This window comes from Aplysia californica, unplaced genomic scaffold (genome assembly GCF_000002075.1).
Source record: "Aplysia californica isolate F4 #8 unplaced genomic scaffold, AplCal3.0 scaffold00180, whole genome shotgun sequence".
Classification (NCBI taxonomy): domain Eukaryota; kingdom Metazoa; phylum Mollusca; class Gastropoda; order Aplysiida; family Aplysiidae; genus Aplysia; species Aplysia californica.
In genome coordinates, this window is record NW_004797450.1 from 1,061,378 (window position 1) to 1,081,547 (window position 20,170).

Sequence of the window (20,170 nt, forward strand, 5' to 3'; positions counted from 1 at the left end):
CTGCTTTCGTTCACTCTGCCTCTTTCTCTCTCTCCCTCTCTCTCCCTCGCTCTCTCTCCCTCCCTCTCTCTCCTCTCTCTCCCCCACCCTCCCTCTCTCCCTCTATCCCTCTTTGTCTCTCTCTCCCTCTCTCTCTCTCTCTTTCTTTCTCTCTCTCTTTCTCTCTCTCTTTCTCTCTCTCTCTTTCTCTCTCTCTTTCACTTTTCTCTCTCTCATTCATTCGTCCTCTCCTGCTCTCTGTCTCGCCCATCCTCCTACATCCATAAATCTCTCTCTCTCTCTCTCTCTCTCTCTCTCTCTCTCTCTCTCTCTCTCTCTCTCTCTCTCTCTCTCTGCCCACAGACAAAATTGCACGCTTCCAACACAAGAGCGCTGGAACGTTTGTTCACAGCACAGAATTCTAATTCTACACTTCTGTTAACACAGTGGTTCACGATGAACGCTACACTCGTTGACCTATCTATCACGGTGAACGCACACTGGGTGAGAATAGCCAAAAGGCTTGCCTGCGCTATTCTCACCCGGAGGTGGCCTTTGCATTTTGTTGTCCCTAAAGTAAAAACTAAATCGCAAAAAATCCCCCCCCCCCCGTTCACACCTTACAGACACACTCACATGGCACATGCACACATACGCACACTCACACTCACACACGGGCCACTCCATTCGCCAACCAAAAAACCTCGAAAACGGAAACCGTTCGGAGAAATAGAGTTTGAGTTTATTTTCCCGAGCGTTCGGAGAAATAAGAGCCAGCCTTTAAAATTAGCCTGTATTTTTATTTTTCCTTAATTTTTTTCCCAGTTTTAAAACAGTTCTCCATATTTTACTCTGTAAATCTGTTGCTTTAGTGAGAGTATTTTCAATATATTGTAAACACGTTTTTTCTTTTCAAAACAGGTTTCAGCGCTTTCATTGCATTGTACCTGATGGTTGGGTATGGCGCTCAGTTCCTGTGCAACTTCATCGGTTTCATCTACCCAGCCTATGCATCGTATGTAAAGTTTAATAAAATAATACATCAGTGTTTTATTTCTGTAATTGTAATTTTTAAGTTTGTGTTGTACTGTTTCAATTTTAATCAGATGTTCTTTGTCCTGTAGAGTGACGGTGCTAATCTACTTTCAAATTCAGTTACTATTAATTTCAAATACAGGGTATTCTTTCACTTTCCCTCCCGTCTCACATTTAGCTACCAGTTGTCCATTTTCTACTATATATATTAATATTAATTATATTGATGCACTGAACACGAATATCAACTTTAATTCCGTCGCAAATTAATAGCTTTCGAATTATTTTATTGTTCTTAATTGAGCTATGTCACACATGCTTGACGGCGTAGTAATTTGCACGCTTTGGACCTATCGGGGGGGGGGGGGGGGTAAAAAAAGTTGGGGTGGGGTTACCCCCATGTTTTATTTTATCCATAATTTGATATTTTACAGTTACGTGTGAAATTTCAATGAAAATAATGGATTTGCGACAGTTTTGGTGGCTTTATGTGTGATCTGCAGCAAACAATACTGCAGTTTGACCCCCATAGCAGTGCATCTGTGTGCGGGAGTGAAAGTAAAAATCAACTAAATACAGTCAAACCTGCTCTAATTTCTAATGGCCACCTGAACAAACTGCCACTTTCCACTTTTTATAATATATATAATAAAACATTGTTTCTAAATGACAAATTTGTAGTTAAAGATATTATAATGTAAATCATTTATTGAACTGGACCTCTGGGTTCACTCAAAGTGCATTGTTTAATATAGAGAGGACACAAATAAAATTATGAAAAGAAACTTAAGCACCGAATCCAGATTTTTTAAAATGTTTGGTTGCTGGCCTACTGGAGTTATGTGTGCATTGGCAAGTACTAAAAATAAGATGTAATAATTTTTTTTCACACAGACAGATGAAGGTGAACAAGATCCATAAAAATATATATATGTTTACTCAAATAGTAACTACTGCTTGCATATGACAGCTGCTATTTCTCTCCTTCTCACACCGGTCTGTGCATCGAAACGCTACGCAAGAGTGCACCATCAGTATTATGAACTTTCTAGTTCGACACAGTATAAACACCATAATTAGTATTTCGACTATACTGTTGTTGTATGGTGTGCTCATTATAATATAGTGTACTGAACAGTACTGACTGAGACTGGCCTTCTATTCGTCTCCACTATGGCCAGCGTACCCCCCATGACAAGCGATACTTTACAGCTCTGCGAGTTCTAGTACTTTTTATATTTTTTACCTCTCTTTGTTCTGCTGATGTCTGGTACTTTCTGTTTAAGCAAGACGGAGACAATTCCTTTTCCTGTTTTAGCATTATATTTAATGAATGTTTTAGTAAATGACTTATAGTTCAAGCAGATGATAAAAATGTTTTAAATTATTCTGCAGATGAGAAAGTTTATAGTTTTTTGCCTCCCCTGCCTTTGTTAAACACTTAGTAATTATATTGTCTCTTCAAATGACGTTTTAAGATTTGTTCTCTGTATGTTCTGTCACTTCAGTGATAACATTTGAAAATCAAATGATTAATGATTAACTCACTCACTGCGGAGCACTTTTTTGGCTTACCATCCAAAGAATGCTTGTTGTTTTGGAACCTATATATAAAAAAAACATTGTCACCTTTTATTCACCATCCATCAATGAAACTTGGCATGAAAAACGGCAATAGAACATACTGTACAAAACAAAAGAAGTGTTACAGGTTTCTTGAATATTTCTTTAAATGATATTTTGTAAAAGTGTCAAATTTTGAGAGAAAAAAACTTTTAGTGAAATTTGACTTTTCTCTATTTTTTCTCAGAGTGAAGGCGATTGAGAGTAATGACAAGGATGATGACACCAAATGGCTCACATACTGGGTGGTTTACAGTGTCTTCAGTTTGGTGGAATTTTTCTCCGACATCTTCTTGTTTTGGATTCCATTCTACTGGTTGTTGAAGGTAGGTTTTTCAATGATTGGACAAAGGCACCGCCCACAAAAATTAGAGCATTGAAATTTCCATTTCTTGGGCTGAAATACAGTGTCCCCGCCTAAGATCCAGCTTCTTGGGAGCAAGGAAAATGCGGAATCTGAGCAGATGCACCAAGGGGATAGTCCACGGTGACTCACGGTGAGGCTCACTATGGTTAAAATGGTCTTCCCTTACTCTGAAATGAGCTAACGTCACCCCTGGATGGGTTCACGACTTATGGTGAGTAAAGAGTGGTCAACCTTGATGACCAATCTCAATGGCACGCAGCATGCAATTTTCACTCGTCCAATTGTGAGGCGCAAGATCTACTCCGATCCCCTTGCTCCTCCCCTTTACCTGTCCAAAATTTATAGCTTTCTATCTCTAACCAAGTGTCCTCACTTCTGTTGTAAAACACAATTGGGTTGTGATCGCACCAATTGAAAACTTCAGTCTGTCCAGTAAATTGGGGTGCAGAGACAAGTACTGCAGCAGTGGTCAGGGAAACAAAAGCAGTGAAGAGTTCACTGTGATCAATGTGATCCCGTCTGACGCAGATTGTAGGTCCTACCCATCGAGCCTGTGGGTATGTTCAGCGGAGAGATCAGGTGCGAGTGTTATGTTTAGGGAAAACAAAAGCGTCAGCGAGTTCACACCTTGGTGGGATCCCTCTGGAACAGTCAATCCGCCGATATTTACAACAGAGCTGGGATCACTTTCAGGAGAGTGAATGATCCATGACGCAACCTGCAGTACAATGATCGCAAATTTTATTGCTTGATTGATCAGCTGCACCAGCCCAAGTTTTTGTTACGTAAATTTTAATCTGAAATGCGGGGTGTCCGCCTTCAGAGTGAGGTCTCAGGGATGACTTTGGTGGTGCCGAAAAAACTCTTTTTTCTTAAAACAGTTGGGTCTTTTAAGTGAAACAGGGTCGTAAGTGGTGGGATATTTGGCAACGGCTATTATGCCACCATTGCTGATATAATTCATTGTGAGTCTTCTTTCTCGTTTCTTGCGCCAAGAGTAAAACGATATGGTTTATTGTTTTAGCAAAGAGGTGAATATGAAGATTTTTGTGGTCATTCCCTCTTGCATGAATTACCCCAGGGGGCGGTGCTACTGACTGAAGTGTCTTTAGGCCATTCCCAAAGAGGAGGGACATTAACATCTCGAGTTCTTATGCACAGTAGAATTGTAATTGTAAATGGGCTGATTTATCAATGTCATGCTCATAACTGTGCCTGAACTGCAACAGGGAACTGCTGCTTTTTCTTTCCTAATCCTATCGTCATTTGTCCTCTACTTCTTTTGTATGTTTGTCACACAATTGTATGTGAACCACTATTTCCGGGGTGTCTTGATAGTCGAAGCAGACTTTGTACTGTTGAAGCTGGATAGATTGAGCAGAGTAAGTCTGATTCCCGGTAAGGACTTCTCTGTTGACATCCACTCCTTTGCGCTCATATGACCTTATGCAGTTACGAGCACCGTAAAACCTCTACTAAAACTAAAACTTGCATCAATCGTGTCTTCCCTATAGATGTTTTCGTTAAATGTAGGCAGACTGTTGACATACACTTCCTTCAAAATTATGAACCTCAACAAAACCTGGTGTAAAGTTTGCGTCAAGTCCGAAGCATATCGACAGCCAAGCTGCAACATGATCTTTACTTCTTGTGGTACCGCTTGTGGGGCATGCTTACAAAATAGTTACTTCTTGCAATCTGCTATTGGTTATATTGACTGAAAATCAACACAGGTCAAATTAAGTAGATTTTGATCTGATGCCGTTCTCTTCAAGTTTAATATGTCTTTTAATTTATCATTCCATACCTATGAATTGTTTAAACTAAGCCAATAAATTTGATGTATCCATATCTGTATTGCAGAAATTCGAGAAATTACTCATTTTGTCAGCATGCCTCACATTTATTGGACTGAAAAACATTGGTGCCAATTGAAGGAGAAGAAGTCAGGAAGTTTGGACATCTCACATATTGAAGCAACATGATACACCAATGGGTCTCTGTATACCTGTGCATTATGATTCAGTATCTTCCGGCACTATCGGCATGCTATTTTTCAGTTTTGAAAACGCCTAGAGTTTACATCTGAGGTCATTTTATGTGCCGATGCATTTTCAGGTACAGATTATGCATTCAAGACTTTCTCTTTCCTCCTTGCAAGGCGGAAAGTTTTACTTTTGATCTTTCCCTGAGTTGCTTCCATCCATCTATCTTGCATTGGCTGTTATTGCATCACTGTGCTTCTTTGTACCATAACAAACAATTCCTCTTAAGTCTTAGCCAGCACTTTAATGCCAATTGGCATTTTTGAGGCCCTCAAAGTTTACAAACATTATGTTATTCAAGGTTTTCAGTGGGGAGCCATGAAGAAATTGATAATGATATTATTTATTTGGAATTTTAAAATAAGGAAAGAAATTTGAGCCTTGGGGCTGCACATGAAATATTTCAAATATATATATATATATAATAATATATGTGTGTGTGTAGTTCTCTAATTGTGAAGCTTAGAATGGGTACACACTGTCCAGTGCGGGGCATTGAGTAGAAGCCATTAATCAAAGTTATAATTTACTTTTACTTTTGCATAGTCTCGTTTTGCTTGACAAAAAGAGAATCACTTCAATGTGATCACAGTCAGTTGATGAGGGGGGAAACAGCGAGACAAACTACAGAATAAAAGGTAACAAATAGATCTGCAAGAGGCACCTTGGGCTACCAATAGCATCTTTCCTGTTCTTTTGAATCTATGCCAATTGAATTATTAGCATGTCTGTCTTCATTGGACTGCTTTATGAAGCGCCAGGTCTAAAACAGACATTTACAATCATGGTTTGCAATTCTTTTCTCTTCTAGGATGCTGTCAAAAAAACCTGTATTGTGATTTCCACTTTCTTTTTCCAGTGCATTTTCCTGGTGTGGTGCTTCCTGCCAGTGCCATGGAACGGCTCTCATCTCCTGTACTACCGCTTCATCCGGCCGTTCATTCTCAGGCATCAGGATCAGATTGACACTGCTATTGACCAGGCCAAGGACGCTGCGTACGAAGGTAGGTTAAATTCGCCAAAAATGCCTCTGGGCAACTTGTGGCTCTCTCGATGCAACAGGGTTAGATCTCAGTGCAGCTTAATCGTTTGAGACCGTTTCGTTCAGAGTGTTTGTCCCATCCACTGCTTGTTTGACTTTGATATGTTTGGTATCAGCATGGAGTTAATTTCTGAATTCACTGCTTTATGTTTTGATTTCCCGAAGTATTTGTCCTGCTAGCTATTTGTGCTATCTTGTACCACTACACAATGATTTGTGTTGGCACTCTACGCTGTCTTTTTATGACACTAGACTTTCTTTGTGGGCTGCCTATTGACGGTTAGCAGTAGAGAGGCTTGGTAGAGATGTGAACATGATGCGGAGTCTGTCAGCTCACCCTGGATGTGATCATTTCTTCACCCTTTTTCATGTAGTTATATCTGTTTGTTGCTAATTTTGTTGCTTCATAAAGTGTTGTTAAAACATATATTTTTTCATTATTTGAAGCTGTACATGTCAAGAAAATTATTCCTTTTGCCTGTCTGGTGGGGGGGGGGTGTTGGTGTAAGTATTACAACAATCTTTTTCCATCCTAGCAAGTCTGAAATTGGCTGAATATAGTAAAGTAAAAACAATCAAACAAATAGTATGCAAAAAAGGTGAACTTCACAAACTCACCTCTATTGAGATGCTACAGTGCAATGACCAAGGCGCACAAACTCAAGTCTGATCATGTTACTTGTGTGAGCATTATTGATCTATGTGTGCAAGGTATCTATTATAGAATAAAAATATCTCTTTGCTGTGTGCCTGGAATAGAAGAGGGGATTATGAAGTGTTTGTCTTTTTTACCTGCCAGGAAGGAAGTGAACATTCTTTATAATTCTTTCATAGTAGTTTTATGCCTCTCAAATGATTATAAGTGGAACTCAGTTGTAAATATTTGTTTCAAAGCACTTTTGAGAAGTGGCATTAAAGAAACGTCAGAGGGGAAAACAGGTGGTGATGGGTGGCAACTTAAGGTTGAAAGGCTATATATGTGAATTTAAAAGTTATAAGTCCAATTCTATTTTTTTTAGTTCAGCCGGGCAATTTATGTGTCTGTCATGTATAATGATAGCACTTCTGGACTACATATTTATAGTGCATTTCCTTTCTGTGAACACTCAATTCAGTGTAGAATGCAGGTTGGGTGGGTTCCTGTCCTAGCTTAGTTACACAGGATGGCCTTGACAAGCATGAAATTAATTTTTCTATATATTGTCGTGGTTTTGCCTTATAAATTGCTCTTAATCACTTTGCTCTGCGTTTGCAAAAAGTCTTTAAAAGTGTAAGTTTTTTATGCATGTTTGGTGGGTTTATTTCTTTTGTGTGTTTTTTTTAAAATATAAATTCTTAAGCATAATTTCACAATAATGTGAAAGCATGGTGTTTTTGTTATAGCTGTACATTTTTTTTGCCTTCATGACTCACCGTGTTCTTAAATTTTATTTCATGAAGTGTTTAACATAGCCCGAGATAAGTCTGGCGAGGCTGTAAGCAAGGGTAAGTTAAATGTTTCTTTTCACACCTGCAGGAAGCCAGGGAAAACCAAGTTACCCTTTTGCTTTTTATTTTTGCTCACTCTGATACTGTAAATTTTTCATCCTTTTATTTTTCCCGTCTTTCAAGGAAATTATTACCAAATTGCTATCGAGGTTGTTTTGTTTTTTTCCCAATTTCACATTTGATTTTTTTAAATATATAATCAGAGGAAAAAGTGCTAAAGATTTGATTTTCTTTTATAAAAAATATCCAAGTCCACATGCTTTGAAAGGCTGTGCCTGTTGTTTTTTTTAGATTGTACTGTTGCTTTAGATTAGGCAATGCAAATTTTTAAACGTTTAATTTTCTTCTTCATTTTGGACAATTGTTGAGGTCAAGTTTGAGGTTTGTGACCATTCTCAAGTGAACTTAAAAGGGATATAATAATCGTCTTTTTCACCTGAGGCACCAGTGGTTTAGATGAGGAAATAAAAATAAGTCTTCTAGTAACTGCTTTCTTTTGTAGTTATTAAACAGGACCCGAGAAAACTAGCTTTACTCTATAGCACAAGTGTACAGTGCATTGCCTTGCAAAATTTCATTATTTCCATGATCAGGACATAATTGGGAATTCATAATTTTAACATGTGCTTTTGTTTTATCGGCGTGTTCCCTTCCTAATCTTCCTGCTGACTTGCCTTGAGGTTCCAATTCCTTCACAGTGTGTTTAAGACTTTATATTTGTTTTTAAGCTATCAGTTGACTCATGCATGATGATGATAAATACAGTTATTTTTGTGAGATATATTTATTTTATTGCGTTTAGTCTTGTGATCAGTAATACAGTAGTCTCCGCCTAAGATCCTGGTGCTCGGGAGCAAGGAAATGCGGGATCTTAATCGACGAACCCAGGGAAGAGTCTATTCTATGGTGACCCACTTTAAGGCTCACAATCGGTAAAATGGTCTCCCTCCTCTCTACAATGAACTGATGTGACGGCTTGGTGGGTTTATGACATACATGTATTTCGAGCAAAGAGTGGTTTACCTTGATGACCTGTCACGGTGCATAGTGGCATGAGGTGTGCCATTTTCACTTATCCTATTATGAGTCTCAAGATCTACGCTTATCCAGTTGCCCCTCCCCTTTACCTGTCGAAAATTTATAGCTGACCATCTCTGACAACTGAGTCCCCCCCTCCAAACCCCAAAACCGCCTTTGTCGCTACACACCATTACGTTGGGAACACACCAATTAAAAGTCAGTTCTCGCAAATTCGGGAGTAGAGACAACTGCTGCAATGGTCAGGGAAGGGTTCACGGTTTGATGTGATCCCACCTGGAACAAACGCGTTGGCCCTACCCACCCAGTGAGTGATGCAAGTTTAGGGGGAGAGCTCAGGTGTGAGTGTGATGCTTGGGGAAAACAAACGCGTTGGTCAGTTCACACCCCGGTGTGATCCCGTCTGGGGCAAACATTGTATCACTTCGAGTTTTACAACGTGTATGTGATCACATTCACGATAGTGGCTGATCTTTGACGCGATGGACAGTTTATTAATCTCAACTTTTCACTCTTAGTTGATTGGCTGAGCCTGCCCGGGTTTTTGTTTCGCAAATTATGATCTGAAATGGGGGATCTTAGCCGAATGTAGACCATCAAAGCGGGATCTTAGGGGTGACTTTTGTATAGTAAAAATTCTGTTTTCCTAAAACAACGGGATCTTAAGCGAACCGGGATCGTAAACGGTGGTATCTTAGGTGGAGACTACTGTATATCTGTCCTGTCTTGTTTTCATTTTTGCTCACAGCATGAAATAAGATACAAATTATTGATGTTTCAGAATTCAGCATTGATAAATCCCAGAGGGAAAAAAATCAGCCTACTCTGCGCTTTTTGTTCTTTAAGAAAAAGATAATTCTAAATTCTATTTCTGCCCAAACTTTATCAAGAGTAAAACATATTGCTTCCATTGTATATATGTATTGTTGAGGCTCTTATTTGAAATTTATTTTTACTTCTCGTTTATGATGACATAAACTCACCCAGCCCTAACACCGATAGTATCGGAATGCGCGCACAACACTCCAACCCTAATGCAGACAGTATCGGTATGGAAAATTTCATTCTTGTGACAGGAAACACCATTTCTGTGTAAAGCAGAATATAGCCTTATTGGAAGAGTAACCATTTTTCATTTGAAACAGACTATGCCCTGAAGTGCAAGTCCAAATTTAGAACAAAGAAAGCTATATAATATATTCGTGAACCATGTGAGGAGGTGCGAAATTTGAACGCACTTCCTTTCTTCGCTTCATTCAGTTTTTGACTCTGTATAGAAATTATGACATATTTTGCCTTCAAATTTTCAATACACACAAATAAATGTTTGAATAAAATGTGTTGCAAATTTGGGTGGGGTATGTTAAAATTTAGTTGTTGGGGGTTTTTTTTTCAATTTTTCAAAGAAAAAATGGTAAAAACCTCTAGGGAGAGCTGACAATCCAGAAGTGTAGGCCTAGGGTTGAATGAGTTGAGCAACGTAATATCATAGACAGTAAAGATTTTTGTTTTGATTCCTCTGAATGTGTTGTTGACTATGGGTCCTCTCCTGTTTGAACTTTTATTCCTTTTTTTAATTTTTTTTTTTTATTCAGAGATTATTTAAATTTTAGCTAGGCTCTGTGTTTTTGAGCTGTCGTTAAGTCTGAGAAACAGACAGAAATATACATTTTTGTACTGAGCAATGTAAGATTGCCTTGTATTTGACATTTTACCTGTTACAGCTTTTTTTTTTTTTTTTGGGTTTTGTTTCGTATACATCAAATGGGTGCAAGATTCAATCTGTTTTCTCTTTGAAATGGCTCAGAAACATATCTCTGCTTAATGGGCGTGTGTTTTATTGTGTTGTTTTTTGCTTGACCAGATGAGTTCCTTTCCTTCTTGGTTGAAGGGTTTCTAAAAAACAATGTTATGGGAAGATTGATTCATCATTGAGATTGATGAGCATTTTGACATATTTCCTACAACTTATATTATTGTCAGCTTGACACCTGTAGTTTGTTTTTATTTGGGCATGAGAAATGTGGTCATGTTGTCAAGAATGGGTTTTTCTTTCATACAAGGAATAAAGGATTTGTTGCTTCTTCATCGTCTGTCTAAAGAACATTTGATAATGGTTGGCTTCTCGGCCGACATCTGTATGCACGGGGACATTGTGCCCATGGTACTGCTGCTTGTTGTTACAATTCAAGTAGGGACATCACACCACACCACACTAAATTACATAACAAGTCAAAAGTTGAAAAATACAGAGGACAATAATATGTTGAAGATCATCATCATCATAAAGTGCAGGTCAGTAACAGACAGCAGCGATCATGGCTCTCCATTCATTTCTCCACTTGGATGCTCTCAAATATCCCGCATTGTCCTGATGTTTGCTCGTCACCCATCTCTTCAGGTTTTCCAAATGAGTTTCTCTGGGTCTTCTCTTGCCTCGTTTACCTTCTGTTTTACCAATGAAGCAAAATGTTCAAAGCCCTTATTCTATGTTCAGTGTACCAGAAACCGCATGTCTTTCCATGATTTTTCTTGAGAGATTACAGAAGTGGTTTTCGGTCTTCTATATTCTCGGCCATAGTTTGACTTAAACGATGAAAAATCTTTATATATAGCTAATGATAAGTTCATTTGCGTGACAAATAATGAGATTCAGAAATGACTTCATCACACACATTCACGCATTTAGTGAATCATATAATAATAAGGCTTTCTTTGAACTGTTTTGACCAGGTTTGAAAACTGAATATTTTAAAATTTTGATAACATTAAAACACAAAATACAATCTAGACCATCTGCGGTCATGTAGCTTACAGTAATAATCTTTTATTTTTATTATTCTGTGTCATTTTCGTCAATCATATTATGTGGAACTCGGATAGTTGACCATTTTGCCTGGAATGATACCTTGATGAACAGAACAATTCACCTTCTCTGCACCTAGCTACGCAATTGATTAAGGTGTCCTTGGCGTGCACAATCTGAGATCCATGTATAAACCATTTCGTCACATATCTAATATCTATAATTTTGCAATAAAGGAAGTGTTTCATCGATAGTTATGTTATAGTGATAAGTATTCCCGTCTATCACTTCGGAGAGCAGGGTTTGATGTTTGATTCACTGGCAGAAAGGATTGTTTTTGCTTTTGTTTTGAGAGAGAGAAGACGAAAAGAAGATAAAGACTTACAGGCTAATTGAAAGTGAATCAGAAAGATGGATGGACAGAGAGAAAGAAATTATTTTATAAATTAAATACAGTAAAGTAAAAGAGGAACTTTTTTTTTTCCTACAGTAGTGTACAGCCTCTTCCAATATTGTCTCGCTCATATAACTTGAATTTTACTAGTTTTCATTGTCTGCTAACTGATTTCACCAAAAAGCAGATACAGTTTTTAAAGGTTCATTGTACTAGTTCTTTTATGTTTGTTCTTTTTTTTCAGTCTCAGACAGCTGTAAAGAGCTTGCTTTTGCTGAAAGATCCCAGAATGTTATGTTGTCATACATGTAATAGGATATGGATTGGAAATGTCTGAATAGATTAAGACTTGAGTAACAGGTGTATCGTAAGTGTAAAGCAAAATTTTGTATCTGAAATTTGAAACTTTTAGTTATTTTTTAACATCTTGGAGACAAAATGCTTTTTCATTCTTTTAAGATTCACTGTCTTTCCCCTGATGGTTTTGAAAAGCTGCAACATGTAGTTTCATTGTTAAACTTGAGCCCCTTCCAAAATATCAAATGCGTCATTCTCATAATATTTTTGCACATGTAACATTCTACCATTATCCCAATGATATATCCTGGTGGAAAACAGGTCACAGCTTGTCGGACTGTTCCTGTTGTGTTGTGTCAGAATGTGTCAGTCTCTGGTGATCTCTTGTGCCCCTAGCTCTCCTGTCAGACTATAGATAGTCATGACATTGTATATGTTATCGTTACGGTCATAGCATAACTGCCTGTGTCATTTTTTGCTGTTTTAATTGTCTGTCTTTTTCATAGAAATGACAGTTTAAAAACTGTGCTTACTTTATTCAACTATATGACTTGAGCAGATGTGAAAATTACTTTTAAAAATTGTGTTCATATTGCTTTATTTATTTATAGGGGGCTTGAAACACGTAACACATTTGTTTTTACCAAACCAATTTTTGTTAAAGTCTCTTAAAAACGACTCTGACAATAGGTTATAACTGTGGCGATATATGCGTACACCCCAAGCTTTCTGTCACTGCTTTGCCTGTCTGAACAAAGAATTGAAGTGGTTTTTTTCTGTCAAGATTTTAAAAACTTTTCTACATAAAACTTCTAGTTATTGATTTTCAAGAAATGGGTTCTTATATCAACTGATGGAGGATGGTAGGGGTCCAAGGGTAAGACCACTGTAGACTATTTTATCTGTAACTCAAACATGGAATTTATAGACTTGTAGTGTTATGGTTGGGCACTTCATTGTTGAAAGCAGAAGGCCCTGAATGGCTAGTTCTAATCAGCTTGCCTTCTAAATAATTAAGATTGTGTCCAATGGGTTGTAAAACTACCACATCAACTTTTGTTTTGTCAATTTGTGCCAGCTTTGGAAATTGACAACCCTGAGTGAACTGAATGTGTGTATAAGAAATTGATGCTCTCTGAAACCACACCAATGTTATTGCATTAATTATGTGAACCTTGCGTAATTAATACATTGGAATCTATTTTAATTTGTGTGTGTGTGGGGGGGGGGGGGGGGGTGCGGCGGGAATACATTCTTTGATACTTTGATAGCTGTAACAGCTGTCAGGGTAAAAAAAAAAAAAAAGGGTGAAGCATTGTTCCTGGAAGCAGTATTGTAATTGATATTTAGACAGTTTTGCATATTTTAGGCACTTGTATTGATTGTTGGAGCATGTTCTTTGAATGTTCCCAACCAAGTTTGTAACTGGTCTGTGTGTGTCTGTGGTGTGCGCATGCGCGTGTGACAGGTGTCTGCGGAGTTCATCCAGATTGTGGTTTTGATTGCTTGGTTTCTCATTCAAACAAAGACTAGATTTCTTTTTTTATTTAAGAGAATCTATATTCACTTCTAGCTGGTCAGAATAAGAGATGCCAACATGTGGTGTAAATAATTTTGCTGTACATTTTGTTTTCAATGAATGGGGAGTGGTGCAGGTAGTGGGGTGTGGATTTGATAATTTCTGAATATTCAATGAAATGCTATAAATGCTCAAGCTTCTACTTTCTCCTTCCCTCCTCCCTATGATGTATTTGTCTATCCTTCTCTTCTGATGCCGGAAAGGGCAAAGGGGCTATTTTGTATACTGGGTACGCTGTCTGTATGTTAAATCATTTTTGAAAAAGAACTTGAAATTTATGGTTGTATCAAGGTCTTACTTGCAAACACAATTAATTGATTTTTCCCCTCCTTCTTTCTCATTTTATTGCAGCCCGCAATCTGGCAGAGGAAGTTGCCTCCGATGAAGTCATTCGCCGCGCCACAGCTGGTGTTAACAGCAGCAAGACGGACTAAGGTCAAAGTTCACCGTAGCTTATGCAACTGTCCATAACCTTTCTGTTTTACTGTCTTATCTTTAGATTTCCATCTCTCTCTTTTCTCTGTCTGTATATTGTACCCTCTTTTGTCTCCCCCCGCCCACCTCTATCTATCTGTCTATCTTAACTCACTCGCGACGCGTGCCGCACAAGCTGCGGGACAAGTACATTGACACTACCGACCGCGTCCCGCACCCTATGCGGGACCGATTAGTCAAAGGGAAAATATCAGGTAAATCAGAAGTGGCCTCAGAATAATGCAGTCACCACTCTTACACCATTAGCTGCAATCCAAGTTTTGATAGGAAGCGAACCAAACTTTTGGTAAATAAAAAACTACGACCACCCCAGAACAACGAAAATAGCCATTCCTCTCCACTGAAACTGAACATGAATGCACATCGAAAACGAAAGTGTAAGCCTAATAACAGGCTAAACGACTTGGACATTTTTGATGAAGTAGACTGATATATCAGATATTGAATATGACTCTGATGGGGATCCACAATTTGTGGTAAAACAGCGAGATAAGGATCGATTGACTAGATCTAGTGATAGTGAGTCAACTGACGACAGTTATGTTTCAGACCCTGACCAACCAGGTCCATCCAAAAGGAAACGTAAGTCTAGATCTAGATCTAGAAGATCTGCTACTAAAAGTAAAGACAGATGTATTGAAACTGAAGAAGTTTTAGATCTACATGATGTTACAATAGCAAGTGTTGCAGCTGGGGATGGTCGTGGTGATGACACTGCTTTATTTCATTTGTTATTTTTTGCATTATATTATAATGTCTCCAAAATTTATGCGCAAGACAAAATTTCATCAAAATTTACCTGGGCATATTTCAAAAACTAATAAAGATAATGACTTCATTTTTATTTTTGTTGGAAACCTGGTCATTTCAATAAAAACATACAAAGGAGAATACTTTTTGAGATACAGATTATCAAAATATGCCCCAAAATGCCAGTCTTGAGAGGTTGTGCCCTGAAATTTCCATCAGTCTTCAGTGAGTTAACCCCTCCTCTCTGCCTCTCTATTCTCTTGAATCATTCTCTAGTAGCTATTAGGTACAACTTGCAAAAATATAAAGGATAGCTTGTAAAGACAAAGTGTGATAGAAGACAGCATGTAGCATTGGTTGTCAACAGATCAGGCTACGGGAATCGTGATCATGAGATCACAGGTTAGGGGGTTAGAGGCTCAGCTTAGTTAGCAGGGGCTAGGGGTTCTATCCTTCATTTTTATGTGTGGTTTCTTGCCATGGGTGACTAAAAAGTGTGAAGATCGTTCTTTATTTCTAATGAATCCTTCAGCCAAAAACTGGGTGGTTGGCAGGTGCCCTCAAATCGGAAAGCTATTTTTTACTTCTTCTACTCCTTTCTGTGCATTCCAATTGCTGTTCTAAGGGAAAAGACAGTCATTTTTACAAAATGGGCTATGTCCAATATTCAGACTTGTGTTTCTTGCCATTAGACCATAAATGGGATCGATCTCTCCTCCTCCTCCTCCTCCCCCTCCTCCTCCTCCTTCTTCTTCTTCTTCCCCCCCCCCCTCCTCCTCCTCGTGTGTCCAGTGGCTTTAATTGTGACCTCTTCCTAATTTCACAGATTATGCTACTGTCTGTGGTGTAATGTTTAGGCCCTTTGCTGTAACGTGCTGAAGACACGAGTTTCCAGAGAATAGAGGTAGTTCTATCAAGTATCTGGGTCGGTCTGCTGGGAGGGATGTTGTGTCCCACTCAACCAGGGAATCATGTTGACATACTGTGTTGAAGCAGCCCACTTCTTAACCCCTTCGACACGGTTCCTGTACACCGTACGTCCAACATTGTGTTCCAAGATGCCATCCTCCCGTACAATGTACTTCCTAAAATCAGCTGATTACGGCCGTCGCGTGGATCTGACCGTACAGGATGTAAAAAATGTATTACAATAGCTTTGAACGTTCTGGCTAGCAAAAATTGGGTGCGGTAAAAGTTGGAAAAACAATACGTCATGAAGGGGTTAAGTGATCTAAATTGAGTTGATTATGATTAGATTTATAATTCTTGCAATCCATCATTTTACAGGTGGCGTCCGCTGAGAGAGGAGGCTACGACCTGAGCTGTGGTATGTGGGTTGGTGTGGTCACGTGACGAAGTTCAAGACTTTTGTGTGTTGCCTGAGGACTGTCAGGAGGAGTTCACCTCACCACGGCAGCTGGGGATTGTGTGGAGGAGAAGACAGGCTCACTTCTATATGTGTATACATCTATCTCATCCAATTTTGCCATTTTTATTTACCCGTTGTTTTGAAGTTTGTGTTTGTTGGTTTTTTTCCCGCAATACAACACCTTATCCAGTTGGAAGTTTTTAGATATGTGATGAGCAAGTTTGTTTCCTCTCCTTGTCCAATTGCATTTTTTTTTTGCTCTCCATTACTCCTTTTGTGAAGTTATTGTATTTTTGTAGGTTGTGTCCCTGGTTACATTTGTACCTCTGTGTTGTATAGAAATTTAGTAGACTTCTTTTTTTCTTTTTCTTTTTTTTATTAACGATTACATGGAAAAATGTTACAGCGTTATTAAAAGCTGATAGTCTTTTTTGTTTGTGGTCTTTCAAACTTTGTTATTTTGCTTTTAGATGTAGCCATTCTAGTGATCACTAGATGTAAGTTTGTTGTTTGTTTTTTTGGTAACTTATTTTCAATTTCTGCTCTTTGAAATGCACATCATCAAAGACTAAATTAGTATTAGATTGTCACATATTGTGCTGGTATTTTACCTTGGTTTCTGCTTTTAATTTTTTTGGTTGTTTATGCCCGTGTAAATGATTGCTCAAGTATTTTTTAAAATATTGTGTTGAAATATACTCGTGACCCTTTTTGGCATTTATTCTTGGGACTTGTATTCAAATTTTATGGTGAAGGGCATTTCAAAGATCTAGTCTCCTTGTCAGAGTAATTTTTTTTTGCAAGCTTGACTCATTATGCTTCAGTTTGGTCCATATTTCTATATTTGTGATTTGGTTTTATCCAGAAATTTTCCCAATCTTCAACTTCAATCTATTCTCATTAGCTTCTTTACTTTGTATACATGTCATACGATGGCAGTCCACTGTTTCTTTGGCTGTCACTTCATTGCTATTGTGCACGTCAGAGAAAGCAAGTGCTGGGGCCATAAGGCTTCTTGGACTCATCAATTAGAATCTTGTTGATATTGTGGCCAAGCCATTGTGCTGACTCATAAGTTTTTAGTTTAGTAGGTGGAGGTTGAGGTAATTTTCTTTCGTGTGTGGGCAAGTTTGCTTAGAGAAAAAAAGTATCATTCCCTCTTTACCTCTAGCTGGGCTGTGTATGCTGTACACTAAAGAATATGCTCAAGCCATAGATTGCCTCCTTATACCTTTGCTAATATAAGAGCATAGAACTGTTAAAACCACAGCCAAACACAACTTTACTGAGCTGAGAGACAGTTATCTCTTTGAAAATGATATATATATATATTTTAGGCTGTTTCTTTGTCATATGGTGCTGTTGAGATGGACAATTTTCATATGTCAGCTTCTGTTAATTTAATCTAAAAGTGCTTTGCTCTTTACAGTTTAAAGGAAATAATCTCAATAAAAAAAATGTTCCACTGGGTTGGCATTCAGTTTGTGCAATAACTGTGTAAAGGACATAATGTAATTTGAAGTCTGTACTGTCCTAAATGTACTCTTTTGTTAGCTGTAACTTGTTGCCCCCAGCCTGTACTTGATGGCAGGCTCTCACCTTGTATACCTACTTTCACACCACACAAGTCCAAAAAAGTGATCCATCTTTCTTTTTTGGCTGTAAAAGCAGGAGATAAAAGTTTGAGTCTGAAATGTGTGTGGGTTTGGGGGTTTTTCAGTTGCTCGGTCTGGAGATATTTTCTTTGAATGTTGCTGTAGACTGCTTAATCAATGAAATTCTGTAATATGTGTCATACTTCAGTGTGAAGATTTAAACTTTTTGATAGTTTTTTTCTTAATCACCAGAGTTTCTTTATTTTTCACATCCTAAACTATCAAATTAATATTGGCAGTTTCACATTTGCACCATCTTTTAGCACCAGAAAAAAAGCAGGAATTTATTGCAACATGTGCACAGCTTTATTCCTTTTCAAGATTTTGGTGTAAAGTGTTTCATTTTAGTGTAAGGGAAAATGCTGGTGCCCACTGTGAGTTCGTATACAAAATGGATATTTTGAAGCTACCTCTACTTCACTGATCGGAGAGCCACTATGCTTACTTGTCTGACCCTGTAGGTGTCCCAACTTTTTTCCCGACCGATGGTGCTGTGATTTTGGTTCCTCAGTTGTACTCATTCTTGGTAATATTTATATAATCTGTGACAGATTTTCAAGTTGCCTTCAAGGTGTTTCTCTCCACAGAGTGAAAGTGTCCACTGCACTTTTGGATTTTAGGATCATAAACCAGAACATGTGTGAAGTTGGGATGTGATTATGATTATATAATTAGATCATACTTCTGAATTCTGTATTTATATAACACCTGTTCCCTTGGTTCACCACTGTCATCATTTACTTTATGGTCCCTGTCATGAGCATTACATCGATGTCCGACTTTAACTGTGAATGTGATTGAACATTGAATATATCGGGGTGGGAACACATTTCTTTCTCAGAATTTGCCAGACCTCCTCAAAATTTTGTTTCAAGTGCTCTTTTTGTATATTACAGTATCGCCAATTGTAATTGTTTTTGTGAATTAAATAATGTGAAACTAAAAAGTGTTTGACAAGGCTAATTTGGCGTGGACACGGTTAGAGTGGGACACCGACAATGCATTGGCTATTTATATGAAGTGTGCATATCTGTGTCAGGGTTTACATCAACACTAGCACTTTTCTTAAACTAATTAATTATTAGTTTGATCATAAAGTTAATCATCCCAGTCTGCTTTTTTTCCCCTTGTTTTTCTGTTTTTTATTTTATTTTTTTTTCAATTCATTTTTAAGAAGTGAAATTTGTAGTGGCATGGACCAGAGGTGTGGTACACTAAAATTTCTCTTGAAAAATATTTCATTTTTATGTATGAATGTTAAAAAGGTCTTTCGAAGCATTTTAAAAATAGATTTGATCCTCAAATCTTGCATCGTCATGATCAGTTATCAAAGTATTTATTATAGACAGAGTCTTGTCTGTCATATCTCTTTTCTCTAGTCTTTCTGTGACTGTTAATATATTTAAAAGTGAATTTACAGAAATGTGTTCTTTGAACCATTATCCTGATGTCAATCTGCAACCTGGGTTCCCTCTGAGTTTGCTCTATTTTACTTTATGCAATATAAAGGCAGTCAGAGAAAGGCCTTCCACAGCTCCCTGTCGAGAAGCTGTAACGTTTACAATGCAACCAATTTTACTTCCTTTTTATAACATTCTGTTGACCAACATTCTCAGGATTTTTTTTTTTTTTAATTCTTTTTGTGTTGAGTAGACTGGCGTGTGTATAGATAGTGTAGTGCTTCAATATAATAAAGAACTAACCAGTGGCTGTTATAGTTCCTGCATGCTTTAAATTTCTTCACAGCTGTAGCCTATCATATGCGTATAATTCTCTTCCTCGTGTCTTTGTATTTCTCAGCTAATAAAATTGTGACCTAACAAAAGTGGATTTTGACTTCGTGTTAAATATTTTTATGTTTGTTGTTGACTTTAACTAGTTGTGGGTGGTTGGGGGATGCTCCTGTGTGGTTTGCTCCTTCTTTCCTGTCAAACATATATCCTCCTTATCTCCCCTCTTTCTTTTTTGTGTTTGTTACTCTCTTGTATTACTTGCAAAACGCCTAATCTTCAGTTTTTATATTTAAGGACTGTATTGTGTTGAAAGTGCTGTAAAACACTAAAGTAGACAAACCAGTTAAACACTCACTTTTAATTGTCACCCCTGCTGGATTAGAACTAAGCAGTCTCTTTTTATTTAAGCAGAATTGAAATTTTTACAGTCTAGTGCGAGTTGATTCTTGCTGTGTTGTATTTTTTTCCAAGAGTA

General features: G+C 37.8%; 1 protein-coding gene across 1 annotated transcript in view; it reads left to right on the forward strand.

Annotated features, from left to right (window-relative positions):
* Positions 1-19,790, forward strand: part of LOC101859856 (receptor expression-enhancing protein 5) — a 27,951-nt gene extending 8,161 nt beyond the window's left edge. The window contains exons 2-6 of the mRNA XM_005098351.3: positions 901-994; positions 2,825-2,963; positions 5,909-6,053; positions 14,045-14,128; positions 16,226-19,790. Coding sequence (XP_005098408.1) covers positions 901-994; positions 2,825-2,963; positions 5,909-6,053; positions 14,045-14,127 — 461 coding nt within the window. The 3' untranslated portion in view covers position 14,128; positions 16,226-19,790. The remainder of the gene's footprint in view (positions 1-900; positions 995-2,824; positions 2,964-5,908; positions 6,054-14,044; positions 14,129-16,225) is intronic.
* The last annotated feature ends 380 nt before the right edge of the window (positions 19,791-20,170 follow it).